The sequence below is a fragment of the Phaseolus vulgaris genome, chromosome 10, assembly GCF_000499845.2.
Source record: "Phaseolus vulgaris cultivar G19833 chromosome 10, P. vulgaris v2.0, whole genome shotgun sequence".
NCBI classification, from domain to species: domain Eukaryota; kingdom Viridiplantae; phylum Streptophyta; class Magnoliopsida; order Fabales; family Fabaceae; genus Phaseolus; species Phaseolus vulgaris.
The window spans coordinates 42,246,230-42,271,756 of record NC_023750.2 but is presented as its reverse complement, the minus strand read 5'-3'; the positions used below and the strand labels follow the sequence as shown (position 1 = coordinate 42,271,756).

General features: G+C 34.7%; 3 protein-coding genes across 4 annotated transcripts; all 3 read right to left on the bottom strand.

The window, feature by feature from the left end:
- Positions 1 to 364: 364 nt before the first annotated feature.
- Positions 365 to 2,825, bottom strand: LOC137818841 (rRNA-processing protein fcf2-like). Its single transcript, XM_068622468.1, has 6 exons — positions 2,653 to 2,825; positions 2,324 to 2,558; positions 2,036 to 2,096; positions 961 to 1,038; positions 731 to 846; positions 365 to 626 (listed from the first exon to the last, which is right to left on the bottom strand). The coding sequence occupies exons 2-6, from the start codon at positions 2,554 to 2,556 to the stop codon at positions 515 to 517; spliced, it is 600 nt and encodes a 199-aa protein (XP_068478569.1). The 5' UTR covers positions 2,557 to 2,558; positions 2,653 to 2,825; the 3' UTR covers positions 365 to 514.
- Positions 2,826 to 3,807: 982 nt separating this feature from the next.
- Positions 3,808 to 10,108, bottom strand: LOC137819400 (ABC transporter C family member 8-like). The gene is made up of 11 exons (XM_068623237.1): positions 7,748 to 10,108; positions 7,322 to 7,642; positions 7,144 to 7,230; positions 6,474 to 7,067; positions 6,203 to 6,367; positions 5,814 to 6,108; positions 5,506 to 5,720; positions 5,017 to 5,322; positions 4,862 to 4,925; positions 4,234 to 4,473; positions 3,808 to 4,148 (listed from the first exon to the last, which is right to left on the bottom strand). The coding sequence occupies exons 1-11, from the start codon at positions 9,728 to 9,730 to the stop codon at positions 4,018 to 4,020; spliced, it is 4,401 nt and encodes a 1,466-aa protein (XP_068479338.1). The 5' UTR covers positions 9,731 to 10,108; the 3' UTR covers positions 3,808 to 4,017.
- LOC137819399 (ABC transporter C family member 8-like) lies at positions 3,808 to 25,415 on the bottom strand. Of its 2 annotated transcripts, XR_011082285.1 has the most exons (12): positions 23,154 to 25,299; positions 22,728 to 23,048; positions 22,550 to 22,636; positions 21,880 to 22,473; positions 21,535 to 21,699; positions 21,145 to 21,439; positions 20,837 to 21,051; positions 20,452 to 20,757; positions 20,283 to 20,346; positions 19,655 to 19,894; positions 19,360 to 19,569; positions 3,808 to 3,880 (listed from the first exon to the last, which is right to left on the bottom strand). XR_011082285.1 is itself a non-coding variant. In XM_068623236.1 (11 exons), exons 1-11 carry the CDS (start codon positions 25,134 to 25,136, stop codon positions 19,439 to 19,441), a joined length of 4,401 nt encoding a protein of 1,466 aa, XP_068479337.1. In that variant the 5' UTR covers positions 25,137 to 25,415; the 3' UTR covers positions 19,145 to 19,438. The 2 variants fall into 2 exon arrangements, 1 of the variants encoding a protein (XP_068479337.1); XM_068623236.1 differs by lacking the exon at positions 3,808 to 3,880 and having other exon boundaries at positions 19,145 to 19,569; positions 23,154 to 25,415.
- Between the last annotated feature and the right edge of the window lie 112 nt (positions 25,416 to 25,527).

Here is a 25,527-nt window from a genome sequence, read left to right as displayed (position 1 = left end):
TCTAATACAAAACTACGTTTAACCATTGCTATTTATTTTAAATCATTGAAATTCAAATTAGAAATAAAGATGAAGAGTTCATGGAATAGAAATAGAAATGAAGTTTAAAAAAAAAATCTATTGTTCAAATAAAGATAATAGAGTGGTTTGGGGGAAAACGATTTTTTGGGTTACTTTTAGATCAAATTATCTTTAATTTAACATTAAAATAAAAAATATATATTTGAAAGAAATAAAAATTAAAGTATTACTAAAAATATTTTCATTAAAAAGTCACTTAAAAAATGTTTGCACAATGAATTGTCATTTTACACATTCCAACGATTATAGCTGTTACTGCAAATGTTTATTTTAAAAACAATTATTTATAATTTAAACATAATTAATTATATAGAGATGTTAATTGAAGTAAAGTTTTTGAAGTTGAAATTCCAGAGGATAATTTCAGGAGGTTCTTCCTATAACAAAATTTGTCTATTATAAACTCTGCCTAAGACAGAATTGGATGAATAATTCAGTAAATCCTCCTTTCCTTAGCCCGCTTCCGGGAATTACTACCTTTAATCTTCCACCTTTCATTCCCACCAGGTCGATTATGTTCTTCAATTTCTTGAACCTTCCGTTTCCTAAGAAAAATTATTTAATGAAAACGAGTAAGTAACCAGAAGAGCATTGGAACACGCATGAACACTCTCTAACCAGGCAGATATACAGTTCAAGGCATGTTTACCTATAGGCTGCAAGCTTTTGATCAGAAAGCAGCTCATCTGCAAGCGTTGCTTTCCTTTCCTTCTTTGTTAATCTTCCTGAGAAGTAGTCCAATGGAGAATCCACAACTGTCCCAACCTGATTATTCAAAATTACAAATTATCTAAAAGATGTCTAATAGAAATTCATATTTTGATGAAAGTAATAATACTCAAAGCTTCTATCTATGTAAAAAACCAAAAACTTGCTTGCCTGGAAATATTTGGGAAGTGTCTTTGATTTGGAATCACCTTTCTTGTAATGACGCTTTGGATCAAGAGCAGCCCTCAACTGTAACCACCAACATACATGCTTATTATTAAAGTCTAAGGATAAGAACTGGTTCACAAAATAAAACTAGATAGCTTAACACAAAAATGAGAGATACATAATAATCTGTGTCTGACTGATTTTTTCCAGATGCTTTTAATATCACTAAACATTTGTCATTTCTCGAAATTGCATATCCATAGCGTGAAACTTGACATGTTTTATACAGTAATTTACATCACTGCAATACAAAATATAAGTGTGCGATATTTATAATTTATTACTGTCTATGCTGCAATACAAATAGACCAACTCTGTCTGTTATTTTTTTTTTCTGATAAACCTTCAATGGCCTTGAACTATCTCCCTCAGCAAGGCCATTGGGGTTCGGCCTATCAGAGTCACAATGGTTTCTTGGTCTTAAATGGTAAAGGTCCAAAGTAAGCAGCAAATAATACAAATCATAGAAACATACTATATTAGCAAGCAAGTAACCTAGAGTCCCAAACTATGAGAAGGGTTCTTGTAAAGTAAAAGTCCAACAAAAGAGGACCCAAAATTTTCATTGCACGATATCATATGTAAACATAAATAAGACAATGTTCGTAGGTTAGTTATTCAGCTATTGTTAATTCATAACTGTTTGGTAGCTGCCCATAAACAAGGTAGGCTGTTCTATTCCAGGATCACAATAGTAATAAAAAAGCTTTTAAATCTGACTTGTACCTCTAATACCATATCACATGAAAAAGAAGAATCATCTACTTTAACTGTTTCTGCTTCAATTATGGAAGAAATTAGAATGGCAACTATGAACATCATTACATATAAGTAACTTCATTATTCTGAATAATATCACATAAATCACCATATATATTAGATATTACTCGTGTATATAATTATTAGCTCAATCCAAGCTAATTTTCCAATACATCATCACACATGACCATATTCGAAACAACACTACACAAAGAAACGCAATCAAAAGGTAAAGATGTTAAAAAAAAAACAAAATCACCTTCAACAATTTCAAATCTTTTTGTAGCTCAGGGGTGATGGTTTGGGCCGGCATATCGAACCTGCCAGAGATTTAACTACAAGATCATTCCCTTTCACACTCCAACTAAAGAAGAAACTATAAGATAACTGGAAAAAATGAGTACAAGTCTATTGTTATTAAAAAAAAGGTTACTACAACTACATTGAACTAAGGTGTCCAAATTGAAAAGACAAATCTCCAATGAATAAACATGAGCACATAGATACAAACTTGCTAGAGAGAATAATCTAATGCTACATCGCATACCAACTTTTCCCTGCAGTATCTTTAGCTTGCTTTTTCAGTAACTTGTTTAATTTTCTGGGATTGTTCGGAGGGACGAAAAGGCCATCAATCAGCTCTGAACTGGATTTCCAAAGAGTGTTGTTTGATGCCTCCGTTCGAGGTTTGGTACGAGAACCATCACTGACTTTTGATGATGATGGAATACACAACTGTGGCTGCCACGATAACCCAACTACTTCTTTTCTCTCCGTCATTCCTAGATTAAGACGAATTGCATAATTATATCCCCAACATTAGACCTAATTGGTTACAGAACCACAACTCAATCACACCCTAACGAAATAATATACCTTCGACGCCGTCGCGGGGCGGAGGAGGCTCGTAGTATCGGAGGCTTTTGCGGCGCGGAGGGGCTCGTCGCGTCACGGAGGAGGCTGTGGCGGAGGGCGTGCGGCGGCTCTCTCTTTCGATTGTTACGTTATTGAGAGTAGAAGAAGAATGAGTAGTTTAAGAGTGGTTGGGCCGGACTCCCTTCTGTTGGGCCCAGAAACATAAATATTTCTTGAGTTTTTCTTCACGCAGTCTCATAATCTCTAATTGCACCCCATAATTTTTAAAATGAGAATTTTATCTCTCACCAAAGAGACTTTTTGATTATATGTTCTGAAAATCATTCAAAATAGGCTTTTCCAAATTTTCAGATCGTGATTTCTTGAATATAATTCTTAGAACAAAATTTTCATAATAAGATTTTCACAACAAGCTTTTTTTCAGAACACAAGAAATATATTCTATAACAAACTTTTCGAAAATATATATAATATCTTTTGAAATAAGTTTTTTGAACGCGTTTTCTAAAACATATGAAAGACATTCTAGAACAACAAGGTTTACATAACAATTTTTGTAACAAACTTTCAAACCAAGCTTTCTAGATAAACTCAAATGCACACGAGGTATTTTAGTCATTTTATATTCTTATGGAATGCAGTTAGTAATTAAAGGGGTGCGGAAAGCAAAATTCATATTTTTTTTTTGTTTAATTTTAACTTATTATACAATTTCAACCAAACCAAATCAAGGTTGGTTCTTCCTGCACCCTAACAAATGTTTTCCTACACTCCATATTTTTTAAGAAGACTATTTTATCTCTTTTAAAAATGACTTTCGAATTTTTCTTTCTAGAATATTTTTGCAACCTTCGGAACATATATTTATTAATTCTGAATTTATCAATCCAGAAATAAAATAAAATATGTAATAGAAAGGATATTCTAAAATGATATTTTTGTCTTCTAAATTTCCTATTCTGAAAACAATATTTACTTACGAAACTCCTATTCCAAAATAAAATAAAATAAAACTGAAAAAGGAAAAATTCGGTATTTCAAAAGAATATCTCCAAATCAATTAGATATTTTTGTTTTGTTTTAGTTTAATAAAAAAATTCAACCAACTTAAATTTCAGTTTATTATAAATTTGTTAAAAAAAATAGGTAAAAATGTCAATAATTTTCAACAGTCTCATCTAATAAACTTCAAACATACAATTTTCAAGATGTTGAAAGCATCCACACCCTTCTAAACATATAAAACAGAGTGCAGGAGGGATCACCCAATAAAAGAATCCACACCATTGTAAACATATAATAACAATTATTTAACTTTCTTTTCCATTTATTTGTTCTTCCTTTTCTGATCCACACTCTTATTATTCAATGTTGCTGCAAACTAACATTTGAGGAGGAATTCTTGCTGCAGCTGGCCCAATATTCAGCTACCAGCTTAGAGAATGAAGAGTTGGTGTTCATTAATCTTGAAGGTTCATCATATTCCACCACTTTCCCTAAGTAACCACCAAAAATATATTATCTAACTAACTGAATAAACAGTGTATCCCAAAAGGAGGAAAAAAAAATGAAAGAACATACCATAGGAGAGGACCATAACCATGTCACTGTCTGTTACAGTTGGAACCCTGTGAGCCACTGTTATAACTGTGCATTCTGCAAACTCATGTCTGATAATTCTTTGTAGAATTGCATCAGTGGCAGAGTCAATGGAGGCAGTAGCTTCATCCAGAACAAGAATTCTGTTCCTCTTAAGCAGTACTCTTCCTAGACAAAACAGTTGTCGTTGTCCCAAGCTCCAATTTCCACCTTCATCACTCACTGTACAACTATTCTCAATCAGACTTCAACACCTTATTTGTTACTATTAAGATTGTTACTATTAAGATTGTTACTATTAAGAAGTGCACTTTAAGCTTAACTCAATTTTATAAAATCAACTTATAAGGTGAGGTTTGCATCTACTTATATACAAAATGTCTTTATCTTAAGTTGATGTAGGATTCTTAAAAGTTACAAAATCTTAATTTGGGAGTTAAATACTTCATATTTGAAGTACAAATAGTAAGTTCAAATATTATGAGCTTCCCTCCTAATTTTAAAGCTGTAAAGCTAAAGCTAGAAAGATTGTTGCCTAAGGCTGCTGAGAGAATTTGCCAGAAAATACCAATATCAGATTTGTGGCTGTAAGTATGTGAAGTTTACTCACCCAAAGAGTCTAAGAGATTTGGTAGATGGCTGATAGTTTCCTTAAGCTGGCATTTCTCCAAAGCCTATGCACAAAATTAAACGTAATCAAACATGTGCTTATGATAAGCTCAAGGTATCAAAACAACATTTGTTAACAGCAGCTAATCCATTTACCTTCCATATCTCATCATCTGAGTACAGGCCTAAAGGGTCCAAGTTGGTTCTAATGCTGCCCTTGAAAAGAGTTGGTTCTTGAGGGATGATGCTTAGTTTCATTCTCAAATCCTTCAACCCCATTGAGCATATGCTAATCCCATCTATAAGAATATCACCTCTTGCTGGTTCAACTAAGCGAAACAAAGCACTTATGAGTGTACTTTTTCCACTTCCGGTTCTTCCCACAACTCCCACTCTACTCCCTTCTCTAAACATACAAGTGATACCCTTAAGTACTAATGGAGCATTAGGACGATATCTAATCTGAGATCAAAGAAAAATAGCCATCAGACTTTAAGACAAGACAAGTATTAAGAAATGGACTTTAAGTTTAATTCGACCTCATAAAACTGGCTTATGAGGTGAGGTTTGCATCCACTTATATACAATAAAATGTCTTTATTTCTAGTCGATAGGTGATTTCCAACAACAAGAATGAAACTTTACCTCTAAGGCTTGAAGGTCAATCCTGCCTTTGGAAGGCCATGAAGATGGAGGTCGGTGGTCCTTCACAATGGCAGGAGGCTCTGATGGTAGGTGAATGAATTGCTTCATTCTTTCAACAGATATAACATAGTTTAACAAATTGCAATACCATCGAGTCCAAAACGTGTAGGATGCTGTGAAGGTTAAAGCATAAGAGAGAGATAGTCCCACAAGGCCTGCACAATCCAAGAGAATTATGAACAATTAAAAGCTTGTTAATAACATGAATGAAGTCTTATTTTGCTAATTGATCTCTGAAGGAATGTTACCCGTGGACACGTATCCCTGAGGAAATAGAATAAGTAGCAAAGCTGAAGTGATGACTGTCAAATTTTGAAGTGCTTCAATCCTTAAAAGTAACCATTCCATGGCCACATTAGAATGAAAAAACAGTGTTGCGTCTGTGTCCACAAGCTTTAAGTAAGTCTTAAAAAATCTTTCTACCATATTAAATGCTCTCACAGTAACCACACCAAGTGATGTCTCAGCTGCAAAATTCATCACAGGAGCTTTTGTGGTTCCATTGATCCTCATCAACTCCCTTGACGAGGCTTGATAATACCCCTATTGCGGGAAAAAAAGATTTAGAAAAGATTAGCTTTGTGAGTTAAGCAGGGACCAGAAATAGAAAACTAAAAAAATTTGAAAGTGTGTAAACCTGAACATATTTTGATGCAATTATTGCAGGAATGGCAACAATGAAAACTGGCCATGTTACTAAAACCATTACACAAATCATCACCAAAATTTCAATTGCTACAGATGCTACAAAGGTGATCGAATAAGGTATATCAAAGTCCAAAATACTTAAATCTGATGAAGCCTGCAAGAAAGAAAAATGTATCAAAATTTTCAATATGACTAAATAGTAAATGATCAAACACAGGGAAATTATTTAGATTTTTCTTCCATTGGAAATGAAATCTTACTCTCGTTAAAATCCTTCCTACAGGGGTTGAGTCAAAGAACAGCATAGGAGCATTGAAGATAGCAGTATTGAAACTTGTGAAGAAAGCTTTAGAAGCTTTTAATCCGAGGTAAGAGGTCAAGAGAGACCTTACATATATAAAAGCAGGACTAGCAAAAGAGATTATAGAGTACACCCCAATCAAGGTGGCACTAGTTATTTTTGGAATTTCAATGGCTAAAGCAAGCCAAACCATTGATGCAGTTTGAAAAGCAATAAAAGCAAATTGTGCCAAAAGTATCCATGACAGCATCAATGAACCCCTGGAAAATGAAATATAATCCCATAATGTCTTCAAGCCAACATCACCAATCTCTTTTTCTTCTTCTTGTGTAAGTTGTATCCCAAGTTGACCCTCAGTAGAAATCTCCCCCTCACTCTGATTTTTAGTTAGATAAACACCTTCAGAATCTTCTCTCTGAGTTTTGTTCTCATTATTCTGATCCAACTCTCTAATTCCTTCCTTATGCGCGCTCACAAGTTGTTCAAAGGCAGTCCCAGCTGTTAAGAGATTCTCATAGTTACCTGATTGAGTAACTTTTCCACCTTCCATCACCTAAAATTTGAGTCATAATATTCATGTTAATCATATACGAATGTAATGTAACATGCATTCAAATGAGATACTTTACCAGGATTGCATCAACTTCTGAGAGAAACTCCACTTGATGTGTCACTAGAATGACAGTTTTCTCTCTTAGAGCCGTCATTACGCAGTCCTGTAAGCATATAAATGCAAGTGGTTTGGTTCACTGAAGTGAAGATAACAGTTCCACAAAAGTTAAGAATCTTATAGTGATAGCTTCTTACTTTGAAAAGGATAGCAGCAGTGTGAGCATCAACTGCACTGAAAGGGTCATCGAGGAGGTAAATGTCAGCATCATTGTAAACAGCACGAGCCAGTTGAATCCTTTGCTTTTGTCCTCCACTCAAGTTAATCCCTCGCTGCCCTATTTCTGTAAGATCACCGTGGCTGAAATCATTGATATCTTTATCCAAAGCACAAACTTTAATGGCACTCTCATATCTTGTTTTTTCCATCGGCTTGCCAAAGAGTATATTATCTTGAACCGTACCACTTTGTATCCAAGAGGTTTGAGAAACATATGCTATGTTGCTGGACACATTAACCTGTTTTCCATTATTCAGAATTTTCAGAGATAAAAAACATTGAATACAAAGAATATCAGCATGAATTTGTCATGTCATAAAGCTGAACTTGTTTGTTTAACTCACAGTTCCTGAGATCTTGGGAATCTCTCCCAGTACTGCATACAAAAGAGATGATTTTCCAGCTCCAACTGGCCCACAAATTGCAACTTTCTGTCCCCATTTGATTTCTAAATTCACATCTCTTAACGTTGGAGACACTGATTCATGGTCCCAAATGAAGTTGCCACCTTGGATTTCTACCGCATTAATTGAACTTCGGTTTATATGTCTTTTGTTATCATCACTGATATCTAGTTCCTCATCAAGCAAAAAGGTATTGAGACGATCAAAAGATACCTTAACTTGGATCATAATAGATAGAGCCTCCGGAATCATTCGAACAGGTTCTGCCAGGTTCCTCAACGTTGCAAGAACTGTAAAAATGGTCCCAGCATTCAATGGAGCACTATTGAAAGCAGCACAACCAAGGAAAACAACAGCAGAAACGATGGTAGGAGACATCCAATACAAAAATGAGCCATTAGCTTTCATGATCTGTGCCTTAGATAGCCAAATGAACTCTTTCCCACGTAGGTTCTCAACCAAACTCTTGAATTTGTCTTCCCAGGACTGTAACTTAATGATTTTCATGCTGTTTATAATTTCTGAAGTTGCTCTTAGACGCTCATCCTGTGAAACCATGAACTCTGCCATGCATTTTTGTAGGATCTTGGCAAATGGTACATTGAGAAGTCCACATATAAGAAGAGGGACTAAACCAGGAAGAGCACCAACTCCCACAACTCCATAAAGGATACCTATAGATAGGAGAATTTGCAATGCACATGCCCATGTTATATGAAACCACCATGGAAATTCTCCCATGCGATATGCATCAACTGCAATGTAATTCATAATTTCACCAGTGGAGTGTCTTGTCCTTGCTGAGCTTGAAAGCTTTAGTTGTTTTTCATACACTGCCACCATCAGAGCTGATCTCATCTTCAATCCTGATCTCCTGGAATGAAAAAACCAATGTCTCTGGGACACAGAATCAACCACTCTGGAGAGAATAAGAAACCCCACTATGGTGAGACCTTCTTTGAGATCTGAATCCTCACTATCCCCACCATTTGAAAAGTTGACAAAAGCATAGAGTATTAAAGGAGAAACAACCACAGCAATGGTTCTGAGTAATGCATAAAAAGCTATTAATACGTTCTCTTTTAAGTGAGTTCTAACAATTGACCAAAGCACCAAGTTCTTGGTATTGTTCTTGCTTCTCTCGCTCACAAGGGATTCCCATGAATGCATGAAGTTTTGGTGGGACAATTCTGCTTTATCTTCAGAGAGAAGGGAAGGTATGTCTTCAAGAGATAGTGGCTTTGAGTAACCGAATCTGAGTAAGGAGTTAACCCAAGAGAAGGTCAACTTGCTCAGAAAGGAAGCATGGCCTAGTCCTGTTTCTTCTGTGTGAACTTCCTGAGATAACAATGGCTCGGATAAACTTTTTGACACACTTTGAGTGACAAAGTAACCAAGATTTTGGAAGGCACAGAAGAGAAGAAGTGTGTGCAAGAGCCATAGTAGGACATCGAAAATTTCTATTGCATGCTTTCTGAACAGAATTTCGATGTTGAGAGCTGAAACTAGAGCACAGGAACATGCCCACCAGACAAAGTTTAGAATTTTGATCCATTTGTGTCTCTGAACAAGCAAAGAAACTGCCAAAGAAGTCCAAACAAATCCTCTGACGATGCATGCTAAGTTAGCCATGGAGTTACCGGTTTTGGCAATGAGATTCCACAAGCCAATACTGTAAAACACGATGCTAGTGATAGCACAACAGATAGAGACAATAAGGAAAAACTTGCTTCTGCTATGACTTCCATTTATAACATTTCTTCTGATTAAACTGACAATCGTAGAAGCGTAGAAAACACAGACGAAAAGTAGATTTACTGTGTCTATTGTGGTTCTTTGGGAACAGAAAGAAGTGAACTCAAAATCCTTCAGACAAATCCATGAGAAATCATCTGTGTATCCATTAAAGATCATCATCATCATCAAAGTTTGATCAACACTTTTACAGGCAGCAACTCATAGTTGGAAAACTTAATAAGAAGCTGTTCATGAAAATCAACAAACTGAAAGAACTAGACTTTTGCATGAAAAGGGAGCTTCAAAAATCTCCTAAAAAATGCATATTAAAGGAGAAGGAGTGTGGTGTGACCAGAATGTCGCAGAAAAGCAAGAAATGGTTGCTCCCAAAAGGCATAACTAACAAAATTAGTGCACCCACCTTCTTTGACACACCCTCACAAAGAAAAATACAGATATTTCATTTGAATGGTAGGAGCATAATATACAAACCTGTTGCCCTCACATTTGATTTGAATGGTAGGAGCATTTTTACTTTTTTCTGTGGTCCTTCATTTCACATATGGTTAAGACACTAAATATTCTAGTTATGATATGTAGATATCAAGACTTAATTATTAAAAGTCTACAGTTCTAACATGGTAGAGAGTTTCATAATATAGGTTCGAAATATCATATTACAAAGTGGACTTTTAGTCCAACTCAACCCCATAAAATCAGCTCATGAGGTTGAGGTTTGCACCTATTTATATACAATAAAAGGCTATAATCTCTAGTCGATGTGGGATCTCTAACAGATACCTTAGCCTCAAAGAGAGATTAAAATTAGTGTACCTAGAGAAACACAAATACTCGTTGTACCTAAATTGTGTGTACTCGATATACTTACAAATGTGAAAATACTCATTGTTCCTGAAAAAACATAAAAATTTGTTGTATGATATATTCTTTGTAGCAAGTGTTTTGAATAGTAAAAACTATTAAACAAGTTGTTTAAGACTAAACCTAACCGAAGTAGTAGAGTAAAAATGTGTGTATTTTATTATTCTCTTTGCATTCACTATTTATTTAAGTTACATACTCCATTCAGAACCCTTCAAAATTTCATTCACATTTTGTTGGTAGATCTAATGTAATTTTTTTTTTATCTTTCACAATAATAATATTCCTCTTCACTGTCATATCTTGGTGGATTCATCACAAAAGAATTCATTCTTTCTCCAAGATGCTGTAAATAATAGATATTAATGAAAAATCTAAAGTTACTTTTAAGTACTTTTTTTAGCAACAGCAAGTGATCCATACCACACAGTATGTAGTCATTCTCACATTCAATTGATAATATACCTCATGAAAGGGAACTTTCTTTCAATAACATATTCTCTATTATGTTCCTCTCCTAACATGTAAAATACTTTTAAAACTAAAAGTAATAAAATACAATTATTTATTTGATTTATTAAATTATTTAATTGGGTTTAGATAATAAAATAGTTTTTTTACAAAAGTAGAATAACATTTGATTTATAGAAAGAAGAAAAATATTATAAATGAGTTTATGTTCATTTTCATGAGTTGATGATCATTCTGTAGAAGTAGAGACTGAGATAAAGTGTAATTATTAATTTAAGATCTTCTGTGAGCTATTAAAATAATTATGGAATGGGGTATCAGATAATATCTCAATAAAAAAAATGTATAATTGTGATATAAATAAATAAATTGTAGTTACATGTCAATTTATTAAAAAATATAAAAAAATAGGTCAACTTTATCAAGTATAATGTAAGACATGCAAACATAGTATTTTAAATAAATTTCAATAAATAAACAATTTAGAGAAAGTTGGAAGAAGTTTTATCTTTCATTTGTTTATACAAAAGTATGTGATGAAAGTGCACTACAACTCAAAAATCAAAAAGATATATTACAACTTTTGATGCACCATTCATTTCATCTACATCACATGATTGTTCATATTCAACCAAGCAAATTTTAAAATGGTAAAAACTTTCTCAGAGACCCATTTAAGCAACATTCCAAAAGCAAAATTTAATAGTGAAAGTAGATGAGACTAAAAAGGTGAAAAAGTATGTCCAAAAACACAATAGTTTCATTCACCCTAATTTCTTGTCTCATTCATCTATGTCTCCACTAGTTTCATATATAAGATATTTTGAAACTTTTTTAGTACTAAGTTAAATTTCAATTGCTTGTAAAATAATTTGGAAATAATTAAAAGCAATGGTGTATCTTAGTATAAATTACAAAATTGCTTTAGCTTTTGTGCCAACAATCACTGCAAACAAACAAAAATTAGTGAAAAATTCACCAATGTTCTAATCCAATCCAAAAATTTTCTTGTCCATTTTTACTATTTTAAATTTTTATTTAACTTATTTCTCTTGACAGAACATAAATGATAAATTAAGAATTATAATGAATGAAGGAAATGATGGGTTGGTGGTCTTTCAAGTGAATAAAGTAGAAACAATAATGAGAATATGTCAGAAATCTGGATAAATTTGCATATCATAAGAATAATGTTGAGTATATTTAATAGAAAAAATAGTAATTACTATATTTCTTTTTAGTAATGTGAAAAAAGATAATGATATTACTATAAACATTCTAATTAGGCTATATTTGTTTTCATTTTATTAATAGTTGAAATAATTGAATATCTATTTAATTTTTAATATTTTATATATATTTTAAGATAAATAATTGATTCAATTTGAAGTATTACACATCAAATAAAAATCAATTTTAAAGATAAAAATAATTAGTTACTATAATGACTAGATTAGAAATCATTTTAAAAATTAAAATAATTTTTGTTTTTTAAATTAATTTCTATTATTATTATTAAATAGTTTTTAAATTGGTATTTAATTAACTACCAAAGTTTTAACTATCAATTATTTAGATTCTAAATTTGGTAGCAAAATTTTTGATAACTAATTAGATACAAATTTTAAAACTATTTAACAATAATAGAAACTAATTTAGAAACCTATTAACATATTTAATTTTCCATTTTAAATTATTGGGCTTTGTTTGTTTGACCCAACTTTCCTTTTCTGTTTCAGCTAGGTCTTAATCTTTCTCTTATATATACACCATGTATTTTACTCTTTAATATACAAGTGAATAAAAGTTTATTTTATATTTAGTTTTCTCTACAATTAGGGTTTATCAATATACACCATGTATTTTACTCTTTAATATACAAGTGAATAAAAGTTTATTTTATATTTAGTTTTCTCTACAATTAGGGTTTATCAAAACCATTATTTTCTCCATTACGATTACGTGCAATTACGTACGCTACATTAAAGCATCACATCAGGCAAGGAATATTCATCTTCATTTACTGTAATATGGTATCAGAGCCATATTTCGAGCCTATCCTAGCGAGTGTTTGTGTTGGACCTATCGTGTCACCCGCTATCGGGCCGCTATCGGACTACCCATAATATATAGTCTCACGCACGAGTTGGCAGTCTCGGCATGAGGGAGTGTGTTGGAGATCCCACATCGACTAGAGATTAGAGTCTTTCATAGTATATAAGTGGGTGCAAGAGTAGAGGCACACAGCTCGGCAGAAGGTGCAGGAGTAGAGGCACACGGCTCGGCAGGAGGTGCAGTATCAGAAAAAAAATCAAGAGCAGAATTATATGCGTTAGAAATAGGGAGAGATAAAGTGTTGGGGTCCTCAGGTAAGCCACTATCCAATTTATATGGAAAATGGGTTTCATGAAAGATTACATGTCTTGATATCTCTATGCGATGAAACTTTAAATTTAAGACAATATAACCTTTTGTATTTTGCGAGAAACCAAGAAAAATACCTTTGATAGATCTATCATCTAATTTATTCCTATGTGCAGTAATGGTACTAGCATAACATAGGCAACCAAACACTTTTAAAAAAGAAATGTCATGCGGTTTTCCAAACAATTGTTCATGAGGAGTGATGTTATTAAGTAATGGAGTATGAATAGAATTTATTAAGAAAACAACATGATTTACAGCAAATTCCCAAAAGATAGGAGGAAGATTTGCTTGAAAAAGTAAGGCCCTGGTTACATTTAGTATGTGTTAATGTTTACGTTCCACAATGCCATTTTGTTGTGGTGTTTCAACACAAGATGTTTGATGTATAATTCCCTTTGAAGCATAAAAACTCGACATAGCAAATTCAACACCATTGTCAGTACGAATCGTTTTGATATTAGTTTGAAAATGATTTTGAACAAAAACAGTGAAGTTAATGATGTGCGGACGCACTTCAGATTTATTATGCAACAAAATAACCCAAGTATAGCGCGAGTAATCATCAACAATAGTTAAGAAATAACGAAAACATTGCATAGAAGTTATGGAACAGGGTCCCCAAATATCAAAGTGTACAAGATCAAAAATAGCAAAGGTAGCAGTAGTACTTAAAGTGAAAGGAAGCTTTTTCTGTTTTGCACGACTACAAGTGTCACATACATGATGAGTATCAATAGTAATAAAAGGGTATTGTTTGCGTAAGACATGTAATCTTTCATGTGAAGGGTGCCCCAGTCTATAGTGCTACAATGTTTTGTCCGTGATATTACAATTAATAAGAGGAGCAAAATTATGTGGTTTAGAGCGACTAGAAGCAGGCAAGGTAGTGACAGGGTACAAGCCACCAGTGGCTTCAACTATACCAATCCTCTCTTGGGTGAGATTGTCCTGTATAATGCAGTGAGTTAAAGTGAAAGTTAAAGTGCATTTAAGTTGGTGTGTGAGTTTAGAAACAGATATTAAGTTTAATTGAAAATGAGACACATATAACACATCAGACAAATAAAACTTGGCCGAAAAGTGTACTAAACCAAAATATGTGGCATAAACAGTTTGACCATTTGGGAGACTAATTAAGACAGGTTTGATTTTAGTCCAAGTAGTAAAAGCGCTCAAATTGTGGCAAACATGATCAGTGGCACCAGAATCAACAAGCCAAGATTCTTTTATAGCAGATAGTGAAGAGAAAAACTTACCCGTTGAAGATTGCTCGGTATTGGTGATTTTATCCACCGAGAAGGTTCCGATTTGATTAATTTGAGCGTGAGGAGCAGGATCCTCAAGGTTTTGCTGACGCAAAATGTTGGTCAGGAATTGACACTGCTGTGATGTAAGTTGAATCCCCTTTACATCCTGTTCTTTAGAAAAAGACTCAGAAGAAGGGTTAGTAGTAAACATATTGTTGGCTTGGGATGTCCTATTGATGGATTTGTAGCCAGGAGGAAACCCATGTTTTTTATAACAGGTGTCGACAGTGTGGCCAAGACTATTACAAAAAGTGCAAATTTTTCTAGTAGAAGAAAACTTTGAGATTTTAACATCACCAGAAGGAAAACCCACTTTTCAAAAACAAACAACTTCAGTATGACCGTATTTACCACAAAAATTGCATGTAGTAGTGCGACTACTGTTAAGACTATGAAGACTAGGGGCAGGAACAACAGTGGATAATTGTCTCTCTTGTTGAACAACCAAGGAAATTTTTTTGGATATGGCAGAAATGGGATCCATGAGCAAAACATGAGAACAGATATTTTTATACTGATCATTTAATCCTCTTAAAAATTGCATAGCACGATCCTCACACTTTCTTTGATTTATAATAGAAATGACAGAACAAGAACATTTTACTGGGCATGTGCACATAGGATTAGGTCTAAAATTCTCTAATTCGTCCCAAATAATACGCAATTTTGTAAAATACTCTGTGACAGACATATCCCCCTGGTTTAAAGAAATAGCCTCAAATTGCAAATCAGAAATGCGAGATAAATCCCCTTGTGAATATCTAACTTTTAAATCATTCCAGATGTCAAAGGCTATGTCCATCCAAACAATGCTTTGCCTAATAGGAATTGAAACAGAGTGTACTAACCAAGAGACAACCATGTTGTTACAGCGTGTCCAGGACGAGAAAGTGGGATCATCCCTTTGTGGGCATGGGTGTGAGCCAAGTATGAATTCCACTTTGTTCTTGGCACTAAGAGCAGTGATGAAGGACCGACTCCACGAATGGTAGTTTGTTGAATCAAGAACAGGCGACACCAACGAGGCTGCGGGATTCTCGCTTGGGTGTAAGTATAGGAAGTTGTTCATCGGCTGTTCCAAAAGGGGCATCGGTGTAGGGTTTCCATTTGAAGAGGAAGTCGGTGTAGGGTTTCCATTTGAAGAGGAAGCCGGTGTGGGATTTTCATTAGCCATCGCTTACAAGGTTTTAAAGAAAGAAAAAAAAAAACAAGAACAGCAAAGAGGGAAATAAAAATCAGAGAAAAGCGAAGTGGACTTTAAGCCTAACTCAACCCCATAAAACCGGCTCAATGGGGTGAGGTTTGCACCCACTTATATACTATGAAAGGCTCTAATCTCTAGTCGATGTGGGATCTCCAACTTTGAAGGACTTGATTTCTTAGACACTTTTGCACCTGTTGCTAAACTCACTACCGTCCGCCTTCTCCTTGTTGTTGCCACTACCAAAAATTGGGTTTTAAAACAACTTGATGTCAATAATGCCTTTCTTCACGGTGATCTCCATGAAGAGGTATACATGACCCCCACACCTGGTCTCTCTCTTCCTTCTCCCCAGCATGTCTGCAAGCTTCAACGGTCTTTGTATGGTCTTCGCCAAGCTGGTCATTAATGGTACGCAAAACTTTCTACTTTTCTTTTATCAAATAATTACTCTATCTCTGTTGCTGACCACTCTCTTTTTCTTAAATATAATAATGATTATGTTGATGACTTGGTCTTAACTGGTGATGACACAGAGGAAATCAATATAATTACTGCATCCCTTCACCATCACTTCAAGATAAAAAATTAAGGTAATCTCACTTACTTTTTGGGACTGGAAATTGCTCGCAACAGTACTGATCTTCATTTAAGTCAACGCAAGTATACTCTTGATCTTCTTCAAGAAACTGGCATGCTTGACTCTGCACCTGTGGCCACTCCTATGACTCACACCTCCCGTCTCTCTCCCTACCAAGGCTCACCTCTCGATGATGCCACTTCCCAATACAGAAGACTCCTTAGACGTCTAATTTACTTAACCAACACGCGACCAGACATCGCCTTCGCTGTCCACAATTTAAGCCAATTCATATCTGCACCCACAACTCATCATCAGCTAGCTGTCTCCCGTCTTTTGCGTTACCTCAAGGGCACCCTGGTGAAGGACTATATTTTTCTCACACTAGTTCACTTCACCTGGTTTTAGTGACTCTGACTGGGCAACATGTCCTACCACACGCAAATCTGTCACTGGATATTCCATCTACTTAGGAGACTCCCTAATATCATGAAAATCAAAAAAAGCAGCCAACTATCTCCCAGAGCTCCTCTGAAGCCGAGTATAGAGCACTTGTCACCACCACATGTGAGCTACAATGGTTGTCTTACCTCCTTCAGGATTTACATCTTCCTTTCCCCCAACCTGCAAACCTGTATTGTGACAACAAATCTGCCCTTCAAATAGCTTCCAATCAAGTTTTTCATGAACGAACCAAACACATCGAAATTGATTGTCACCTAGTTCGTGAAAAACTTAACTCTGGTCTCCTCAAACTGCTGCCCATTACTTCTGCAATGCAAGTTGCTGACATATTCACCAAGCTCCTTGCTTTCGCACAGTTCTCTACTCTCAAATCCAAGCTGGGCCTGACAAATATCTATTCCCCAGTTTGAGGGGGTGTTAACATATTTAATTTTCCATTTTAAATTATTGGGCTTTGTTTGTTTGACCCAACTTTCCTTTTCTGTTTCAGCTAGGTCTTAATCTTTCTCTTATATATACACCATGTATTTTACTCTTTAATATACAAGTGAATAAAAGTTTATTTTATATTTAGTTTTCTCTACAATTAGGGTTTATCAAAACCTTTATATTTTCTCCATTACGATTACGTGCGATTACGTACGCTACATTAAAGCATCAAATCAGGCAAGGAATATTCATCTTCATTTACTGTAATAAAACCAAAAAATTTTGTAGTCTCTAATTTAGTCACTATAACAACTAATTATTTTTTATCTCTAAAATTAGTTTTTATTTAATAAATTTTTTAGTGTTATTATTATTTTTATTATAAAATATAATAATATTTTTTTAAATTTTTTTTGTCTGTTAAATTCATTATGAGAGAAACTCATACACTTCTTAACAATTTACAACAACATGTCTCTTAAATTATTCTTTTAGGGTCATTAAGACTCATGAGTGAGTTGTTTTAAGTTTAAAAATAAAATACTTCCTGCAAGAAGTTCAGAGTGTCAACTCGTACATGAGACTATATATTGTTAGTCTGATAGCCGTCTAATAATGGGTGACCTGATAAGTCCATCCAGTTCTCGCTAAGATACACTTTAAATGACTATGATATAATGTTAAGAAGTCAACTTTAGGTCTAACTCAACCTTATAAAATCGGCTTATAAGGTGAGGTTTGCATTCGCTTATAAACTATGAAATATTCTAATCTCTAGTCGATGTGTGATATCCAATATTTAGTTTTCTTTTTTAAAAATAAACAAACATCTAAAAAATATAATAAACATTTTTTCTGTTAATTTAAAAAAAAAACTCAAACAAACTATTCAAAAATATCTTATTTTTTTACTTAATTACTTAATTAATGTGTGTTGTTATTTTTTAATTATGTAACTAATATATAAGATTTCTTATTGGCTATAAATTTTGTTAAGTGACTAAGAGAGTTTTAGTAAAAGAAAAAATTACGGATTTGTAGATCCGAAATTTTACTGGAAGTGCCAATCCGAATTTTCCCAGATTTCATAATCTAGAATGAGATTTTGATTTTTTTTCTGGATTTTTGTATCCAAAACACAAAAATCTCTTCCGAATTTATTTTTCTGGGATACATTATTTTCAACTCTGGGTTTTTATTTCCGAAATAAAGGATATTTTTGAAATTATGTTGGGTGCAGGTTCAAAAGTGTTGGGTGCAGGAACATTTGCCTTTTTGTTATTGTTTCTAAAATGTTGGATTGATATTGGTATGCTAGTGTTTGCACCTCAATAGTTTCTCCCACTCCATAAATCAGGCAAAAAGACCATTTTGTTCATAAGAAGTACTTATGGATTTTATAATCCGAAAATATAATTTTTTCTATTTATATATTCCGGATTCTACAAACAGATACTAGAATCTAGAATTTTTTTTTAAAATTATTCCAAATTATAAAATTTAGAAGGTATTTTCAATTTCGTTAATAGGTTTTGAATTATACCATTTGTAATACACTCTATAATATGTATTTTGGATTGTACAATTCGAAAGGTATTTTCAAATTCAAGAATATCTTTTTAATCGTAGGATCTGAAATGTAATTTAAAAATGTATTCTGCATTATAAAATTCAAGAATATAAGGTATTTGTGGATCTAGAATTATCTTTTAAATTGTACAAATCTAAAATATATATTATAGTAAGGGATGTTACGGATTTTACAATATAAAAAAAATGAAAAAATATACAAACAAAAAATTCGAAAATATATTCAAAAGGTAGGGTTGCAATTAAAAAAAATATGGAAGGGTGTTGGGAGAATTTTCCTTATTAACTAATGTCTTGTTGGAGGATATGTTTAGAAGAGTCCATGAAGAATGTCTCCATATCAGTGTAATTGGCATATTAAAACAGTGTATATGCAGTTTAGCTACTTTAACTTTTTGAGTTGAAAGATTACACCATTTTTACTTCTATTGTCCCAATACAAGATGTTGAAAGCGTCCATCACCTTGTAAACATATAATTATAATTATTTAACTTTCTTTCCATTTATTTGTTCTTCCTTTTATGATCCATAGTCTTATTGTTCAATGTTGCTGCAAACTAACATTTGAGGAGGAATTCTTGCTGCAGCTGGCCCAATATTCAGCTACCAGCTTAGAGAATGAAGAGTTGGTGTTCATTAATCTTGAAGGTTCATCATATTCCACCACTTTCCCTAAGTAACCACCAAAAATATATTATCTAACTAACTGAATAAACAGTGTATCCCAAAAGGAGGAAAAAAAAATGAAAGAACATACCATAGGAGAGGACCATAACCATGTCACTGTCTGTTACAGTTGGAACCCTGTGAGCCACTGTTATAACTGTGCATTCTGCAAACTCATGTCTGATAATTCTTTGTAGAATTGCATCAGTGGCAGAGTCAATGGAGGCAGTAGCTTCATCCAGAACAAGAATTCTGTTCCTCTTAAGCAGTACTCTTCCTAGACAAAACAGTTGTCGTTGTCCCAAGCTCCAATTTCCACCTTCATCACTCACTGTACAACTATTCTCAATCAGACTTCAACACCTTATTTGTTACTATTAAGATTGTTACTATTAAGATTGTTACTATTAAGAAGTGCACTTTAAGCTTAACTCAATTTTATAAAATCAACTTATAAGGTGAGGTTTGCATCTACTTATATACAAAATGTCTTTATCTTAAGTTGATGTAGGATTCTTAAAAGTTACAAAATCTTAATTTGGGAGTTAAATACTTCATATTTGAAGTACAAATAGTAAGTTCAAATATTATGAGCTTCCCTCCTAATTTTAAAGCTGTAAAGCTAAAGCTAGAAAGATTGTTGCCTAAGGCTGCTGAGAGAATTTGCCAGAAAATACCAATATCAGATTTGTGGCTGTAAGTATGTGAAGTTTACTCACCCAAAGAGTCTAAGAGATTTGGTAGATGGCTGATAGTTTCCTTAAGCTGGCATTTCTCCAAAGCCTATGTATAAAATTAAACATAATCAAACATGTGCTCATGATAAGCTCAAGCAAAACATGAAGGTATCAAAACAACATTTTTTAACAGCAGAGCTAGTCCATTTACCTTCCATATCTCATCATCTGAGTACAGGCCTAAAGGGTCCAAGTTGGTTCTAATGCTGCCCTTGAAAAGAGTTGGTTCTTGAGGGATGATGCTTAGTTTCATTCTCAAATCCTTCAACCCCATTGAGCATATGCTAATCCCATCTATAAGAATATCACCCCTTGCTGGCTCAACTAAGCGAAACAAAGCACTTATGAGTGTACTTTTTCCACTTCCCGTTCTTCCCACAACTCCCACTCTACTCCCTTCTCTAAACATACAAGTGATACCCTTAAGTACTAATGGAGAATTAGGACGATATCTAATCTGAGACCAAAGAAAAATAGCCATCAGACTCAGACACAAGAAGGTTTATCCAATTGAGAAGACAAGGATGAAACTTTACCTCTAAGGCTTGAAGGTCAATCCTGCCTTTGGAAGGCCATGAAGATGGAGGTCGGTGGTCCTTCACAATGGCAGGAGGCTCTGATGGTAGGTGAATGAATTGCTTGATTCTTTCAACAGATATAACATAGTTTAATAAATTGCAATACCATCGAGTCCAAAACGTGTAGGATGCTGTGAAGGTTAAAGCATAAGAGAGAGATAGTCCCACAAGGCCTGCACAATGCAAGAGAATTATGAACAATTTAAAGCTTGTTAATAACATGCATGAAGCCTTATTTTGCTAATTGATCTCTGAAGGAATGTTACCCGTGGACACGTATCCCTGAGGAAATAGAATAAGTAGCAAAGCTGAAGTGATGACTGTCAAATTTTGAAGTGCTTCAATCCTTAAAAGTAACCATTCCATGGTCACATTAGAATGAAAAAACAGTGATGCGTCTGTGTCCACAAGCTTTAAGTAAGTCTTAAAAAATCTTTCTACCATATTAAATGCTCTCACAGTAACCACACCAAGTGATGTCTCAGCTGCAAAATTCATCACAGGAGCTTTTGTGGTTCCATTGATCCTCATCAACTCCCTTGACGAGGCTTGATAATATCCCTTTTGCGGGGAAAAAAAGATTTAGAAAAGATTAGCTTTGTGAGTTTAGCAGGGACCAGAAATAGAAAACTAAAAAATTTTGAAATTGAGTAAACCTGAACATATTTTGATGCGACTATTGCAGGAATGGCAACAATGAGAACTGGCCATGTTACTAAAACCATTACACAAATCGTCACCAAAATTTCAATTGCTACAGCTGCTACAAAGGTGATCGAATGAGGTATATCAAAGTCCAAAACACTTAAATCTGATGAAGCCTGCAAGAGAGAAAAATGGTATCAAAATTTTGCATGATTTTTTCTCTTGTGATAACAGATTATTGTTATTACTTGAAATGTCACTGAGAAGTCAAGTTACATAATAATGACTATCATGAAAGCTTTTATAGAAAAAAACTTGTGAAGATTTTTTTTTTTCCATTGGAAATGAAATCTTACTCTCGTTAATATCCTTCCTACAGGGGTTGAGTCAAAGAACAGCATAGGAGCATTGAAGATAGCAGTATTGAAACTTGTGAAGAAAGCTTTAGAAGCTTTTAATCCGAGGTAAGAGGTCAAGAGAGACCTTACATATATAAATGCAGCACTAGCAAATGAGATTATAGAGTACACCCCAATCAAGGTGGCACTGGTGATTTTTGGAATTTCAATGGCTAAAGCAAGCCAAACCATTGATGCAGTTTGAAAAGCAATAAAAGCAAATTGTGCCAAAAGTATCCATGACAGCATCAATGAACCCCTGGAAAATGAAATATAATCCCATAATGTCTTCAAGCCAACATCACCAATCTCTTTTTCTTCTTCTTGTGTAAGTTGTATCCCAAGTTGACCCTCGGTAGAAATCTCCCCCTCACTCTGATTTTTAGTTAGATAAACACCTTCAGACTCTTCTCTCTGAGTTTTGTTCTCATTATTCTGATCCAACTCTGTAATTGCTTCCTTATGCGCGCTCACAAGTTGTTCAAAGGCAGTCCCAGCTGTTAAGAGATTCTCATAGTTACCTGATTGAGTAACTTTTCCACCTTCCATCACCTAAAATTTGAGTCATAATATTCATGTTAATCATATACGAATGTAATGTAACATGAATCCAAATGATATACTTTACCAGGATTGCATCAACTTCTGAGAGAAACTCCACTTGATGTGTCACTAGAATGACAGTTTTCTCTCTTAGAGCCGTCATTACGCAGTCCTGTAAGCATATAAATGCAAGTGGTTTGGTTCACTGAAGTGAAGATAACAGTTGCACTAAAGTTAAGAATCTTATAGTGATAACTTCTTACTTTGAAAAGGATAGCAGCAGTGTGAGCATCAACTGCACTGAAAGGGTCATCGAGGAGGTAAATGTCAGCATCATTGTAGACAGCACGAGCCAGTTGAATCCTTTGCTTTTGTCCTCCACTCAGGTTAATCCCTCGCTGCCCTATTTCTGTAAGATCACCGTGGCTGAAATCATTGATATCTTTATCCAAAGCACAAACTTTAATGGCACTCTCATATCTTGTTTTTTCCATCGGCTTGCCAAACAGTATATTATCTTGAACCGTCCCACTTTGTATCCAAGAGGTTTGAGAAACATATGCTATGTTGCTGGACACATTAACCTGTTTTCCATTATTCAGAATTTTCAGAGATAAAAAACATTGAATACAAAGAATATCAGCATGAATTTGTCATGTCATAAAGCTGAACTTGTTTGTTTAACTCACAGTTCCTGAGATCTTGGGAATCTCTCCCAGTACTGCATACAAAAGAGAAGATTTTCCAGCTCCAACTGGCCCACAAACTGCAACTTTCTGTCCCCATTTGATTTCTAAATTCACATCTCTTAACGTTGGAGACACTGATTCATGGTCCCAAATGAAGTTGCCACCTTGGATTTCTACCGCATTAATTGAACTTCGGTTTATATGTCTTTTGTTATCATCACTGGTATCTAGTTCCTCATCAAGCAAAAAGGTATTGAGACGATCAAAAGATACCTGAACTTGGATCATAATAGATAGAGCCTCCGGAATCATTCGAACAGGTTCTGCCAGGTTCCTCAACGTTGCAAGAACTGTAAAAATGGTCCCAGCATTCAATGGAGCACTATTGAAAGCAGCACAACCAAGGAAAACAACAGCAGAAACGATGGTAGGAGACATCCAATACAAAAATGAGCCATTAGCTTTCATGATCTGTGCCTTAGATAGCCAAATGAACTCTTTCCCACGTAGGTTCTCAACCAAACTCTTGAATTTGTCTTCCCAGGACTGTAACTTAATGATTTTCATGCTGTTTAGAATTTCTGAAGTTGCTCTTAGACGCTCATCCTGTGAAACCATGAACTCTGCCATGCATTTTTGTAGGATCTTGGCAAATGGTACATTGAGAAGTCCACATATAAGAAGAGGGACTAAACCAGGAAGAGCACCAACTCCCACAACTCCATAAAGGATACCTATAGATAGGAGAATTTGCAATGCACATGCCCATGTTATATGAAACCACCATGGAAATTCTCCCATGCGATATGCATCAACTGCAATGTAATTCAGAATTTCACCAGTGGAGTGTCTTGTCCTTGCTGAGCTTGAAAGCTTTAGTTGTTTTTCATACACTGCCACCATCAGAGCTGATCTCATCTTCAATCCTGATCTCCTGGAATGAAAAAACCAATGTCTCTGGGACACAGAATCAACCACTCTGGAGAGAATAAGAAACCCCACTATGGTGAGACCTTCTTTGAGATCTGAATCCTCACTATCCCCACCATTTGAAAAGTTGACAAAAGCATAGAGTATTAAAGGAGAAACAACCACAGCAATGGTTCTGAGTAATGCATAAAAAGCTATTAATACGTTCTCTTTTAAGTGAGTTCTAACAATTGACCAAAGCACCAAGTTCTTGGTATTGTTCTTGCTTCTCTCACTCACAAGGGATTCCCATGAATGCATGAAGTTTTGGTGGGACAATTCTGCTTTATCTTCAGAGAGAAGGGAAGGTATGTCTTCAAGAGATAGTGGCTTTGAGTAACCCAATCTGAGTAAGGAGTTAACCCAAGAGAAGGTCAACTTGCTCAGAAAGGAAGCATGGCCTAGTCCTGTTTCTTCTGTGTGAACTTCCTGAGATAACAATGGCTCCGACAAACTTTTTGACACACTTTGAGTGACAAAGTAACCAAGATTTTGGAAGGCACAGAAGAGAAGAAGTGTGTGCAAGAGCCATAGTAGGACATCGAAAATTTCTATTGCATGCTTTCTGAACAGAATTTCAATGTTGAGAGCTGAAACTAGTACACAGGAACATGCCCACCAGACAAAGTTTTGAATTTTGATCCATTTGTGTCTCTGAACAAGCAAAGAAACTGCCAAAGAAGTCCAAACAAATCCTCTAACGATGCATGCTAAGTTAGCCATGGAGTTACCGGTTTTGGCAATGAGATTCCACAAGCCAATACTGTAAAACACGATGCTAGTGATAGCACAACAGATAGAGACAATAAGGAAAAACTTGCTTCTGCTATGACTTCCATTTATAACATTTCTTCTGATTAAACTGACAATAGTAGAAGCGTAGAAAACACAGACGAAAAGTAGATTTATTGTGTCTATTGTGGTTCTTTGGGAACAGAAAGAAGTGAACTCAAAATCCTTCAGACAAATCCATGAGAAATCATCTGTGTATCCATTAAAGATCATCATCATCATCAAAATTTGATCAACACTTTTACAGGCAGCAACTCATAGTTGGAAAACTTAATAAGAAGCTGTTCATGAAAATCAACAAACTGAAAGAACTAGACTTTTGCATGAAAAGGGAGCTTCAAAAATCTCCTTAATGAATATTAAAGAAGGAGTATGGTGTGACCAGAATGTGGCAGAAAAGCAATAAATGATTGGTTACATGTTACCCCCAAAAGGCATAACTGACATAATTAGTGCACCTACCTTCTTTGACACACCCTCACAAAAAGACAGATCATTCACATTTGATTTGAATGGTAGGACCATAATATACAAATCTATTGCCCACACATTTGACTTGAGTGGTAAGAGCATTTTTACTTTTTTCTATGGTCCTTCATCTCACATATGTTAA

Coding starts and splice junctions, on each gene's coding strand:
- LOC137818841 (XM_068622468.1), bottom strand. CDS start 2,556: ATGACGGAGAGAAAAGAAGTAGTTGGGTTATCGTGGCAGCCACAGTTG. Junction 847..960: donor CACTTCCCAAATATTTCCAG/GCAAGCAAGTTT, acceptor TTGAATAATCAG/GTTGGGACAGTTGTGGATTC. Junction 627..730: donor CAAAAGCTTGCAGCCTATAG/GTAAACATGCCT, acceptor AATTTTTCTTAG/GAAACGGAAGGTTCAAGAAA.
- LOC137819399 (XM_068623236.1), bottom strand. CDS start 25,136: ATGATGATGATGATCTTTAATGGATACACAGATGATTTCTCATGGATT. Junction 23,049..23,153: donor TTCCCAAGATCTCAGGAACT/GTGAGTTAAACA, acceptor AATGGAAAACAG/GTTAATGTGTCCAGCAACAT. Junction 20,347..20,451: donor CAGATGATGAGATATGGAAG/GTAAATGGACTA, acceptor TTTTATACATAG/GCTTTGGAGAAATGCCAGCT.
- LOC137819400 (XM_068623237.1), bottom strand. CDS start 9,730: ATGATGATGATGATCTTTAATGGATACACAGATGATTTCTCATGGATT. Junction 7,231..7,321: donor CTGCTGCTATCCTTTTCAAA/GTAAGAAGCTAT, acceptor ATATGCTTACAG/GACTGCGTAATGACGGCTCT. Junction 7,068..7,143: donor CAGAAGTTGATGCAATCCTG/GTAAAGTATCTC, acceptor CTCAAATTTTAG/GTGATGGAAGGTGGAAAAGT.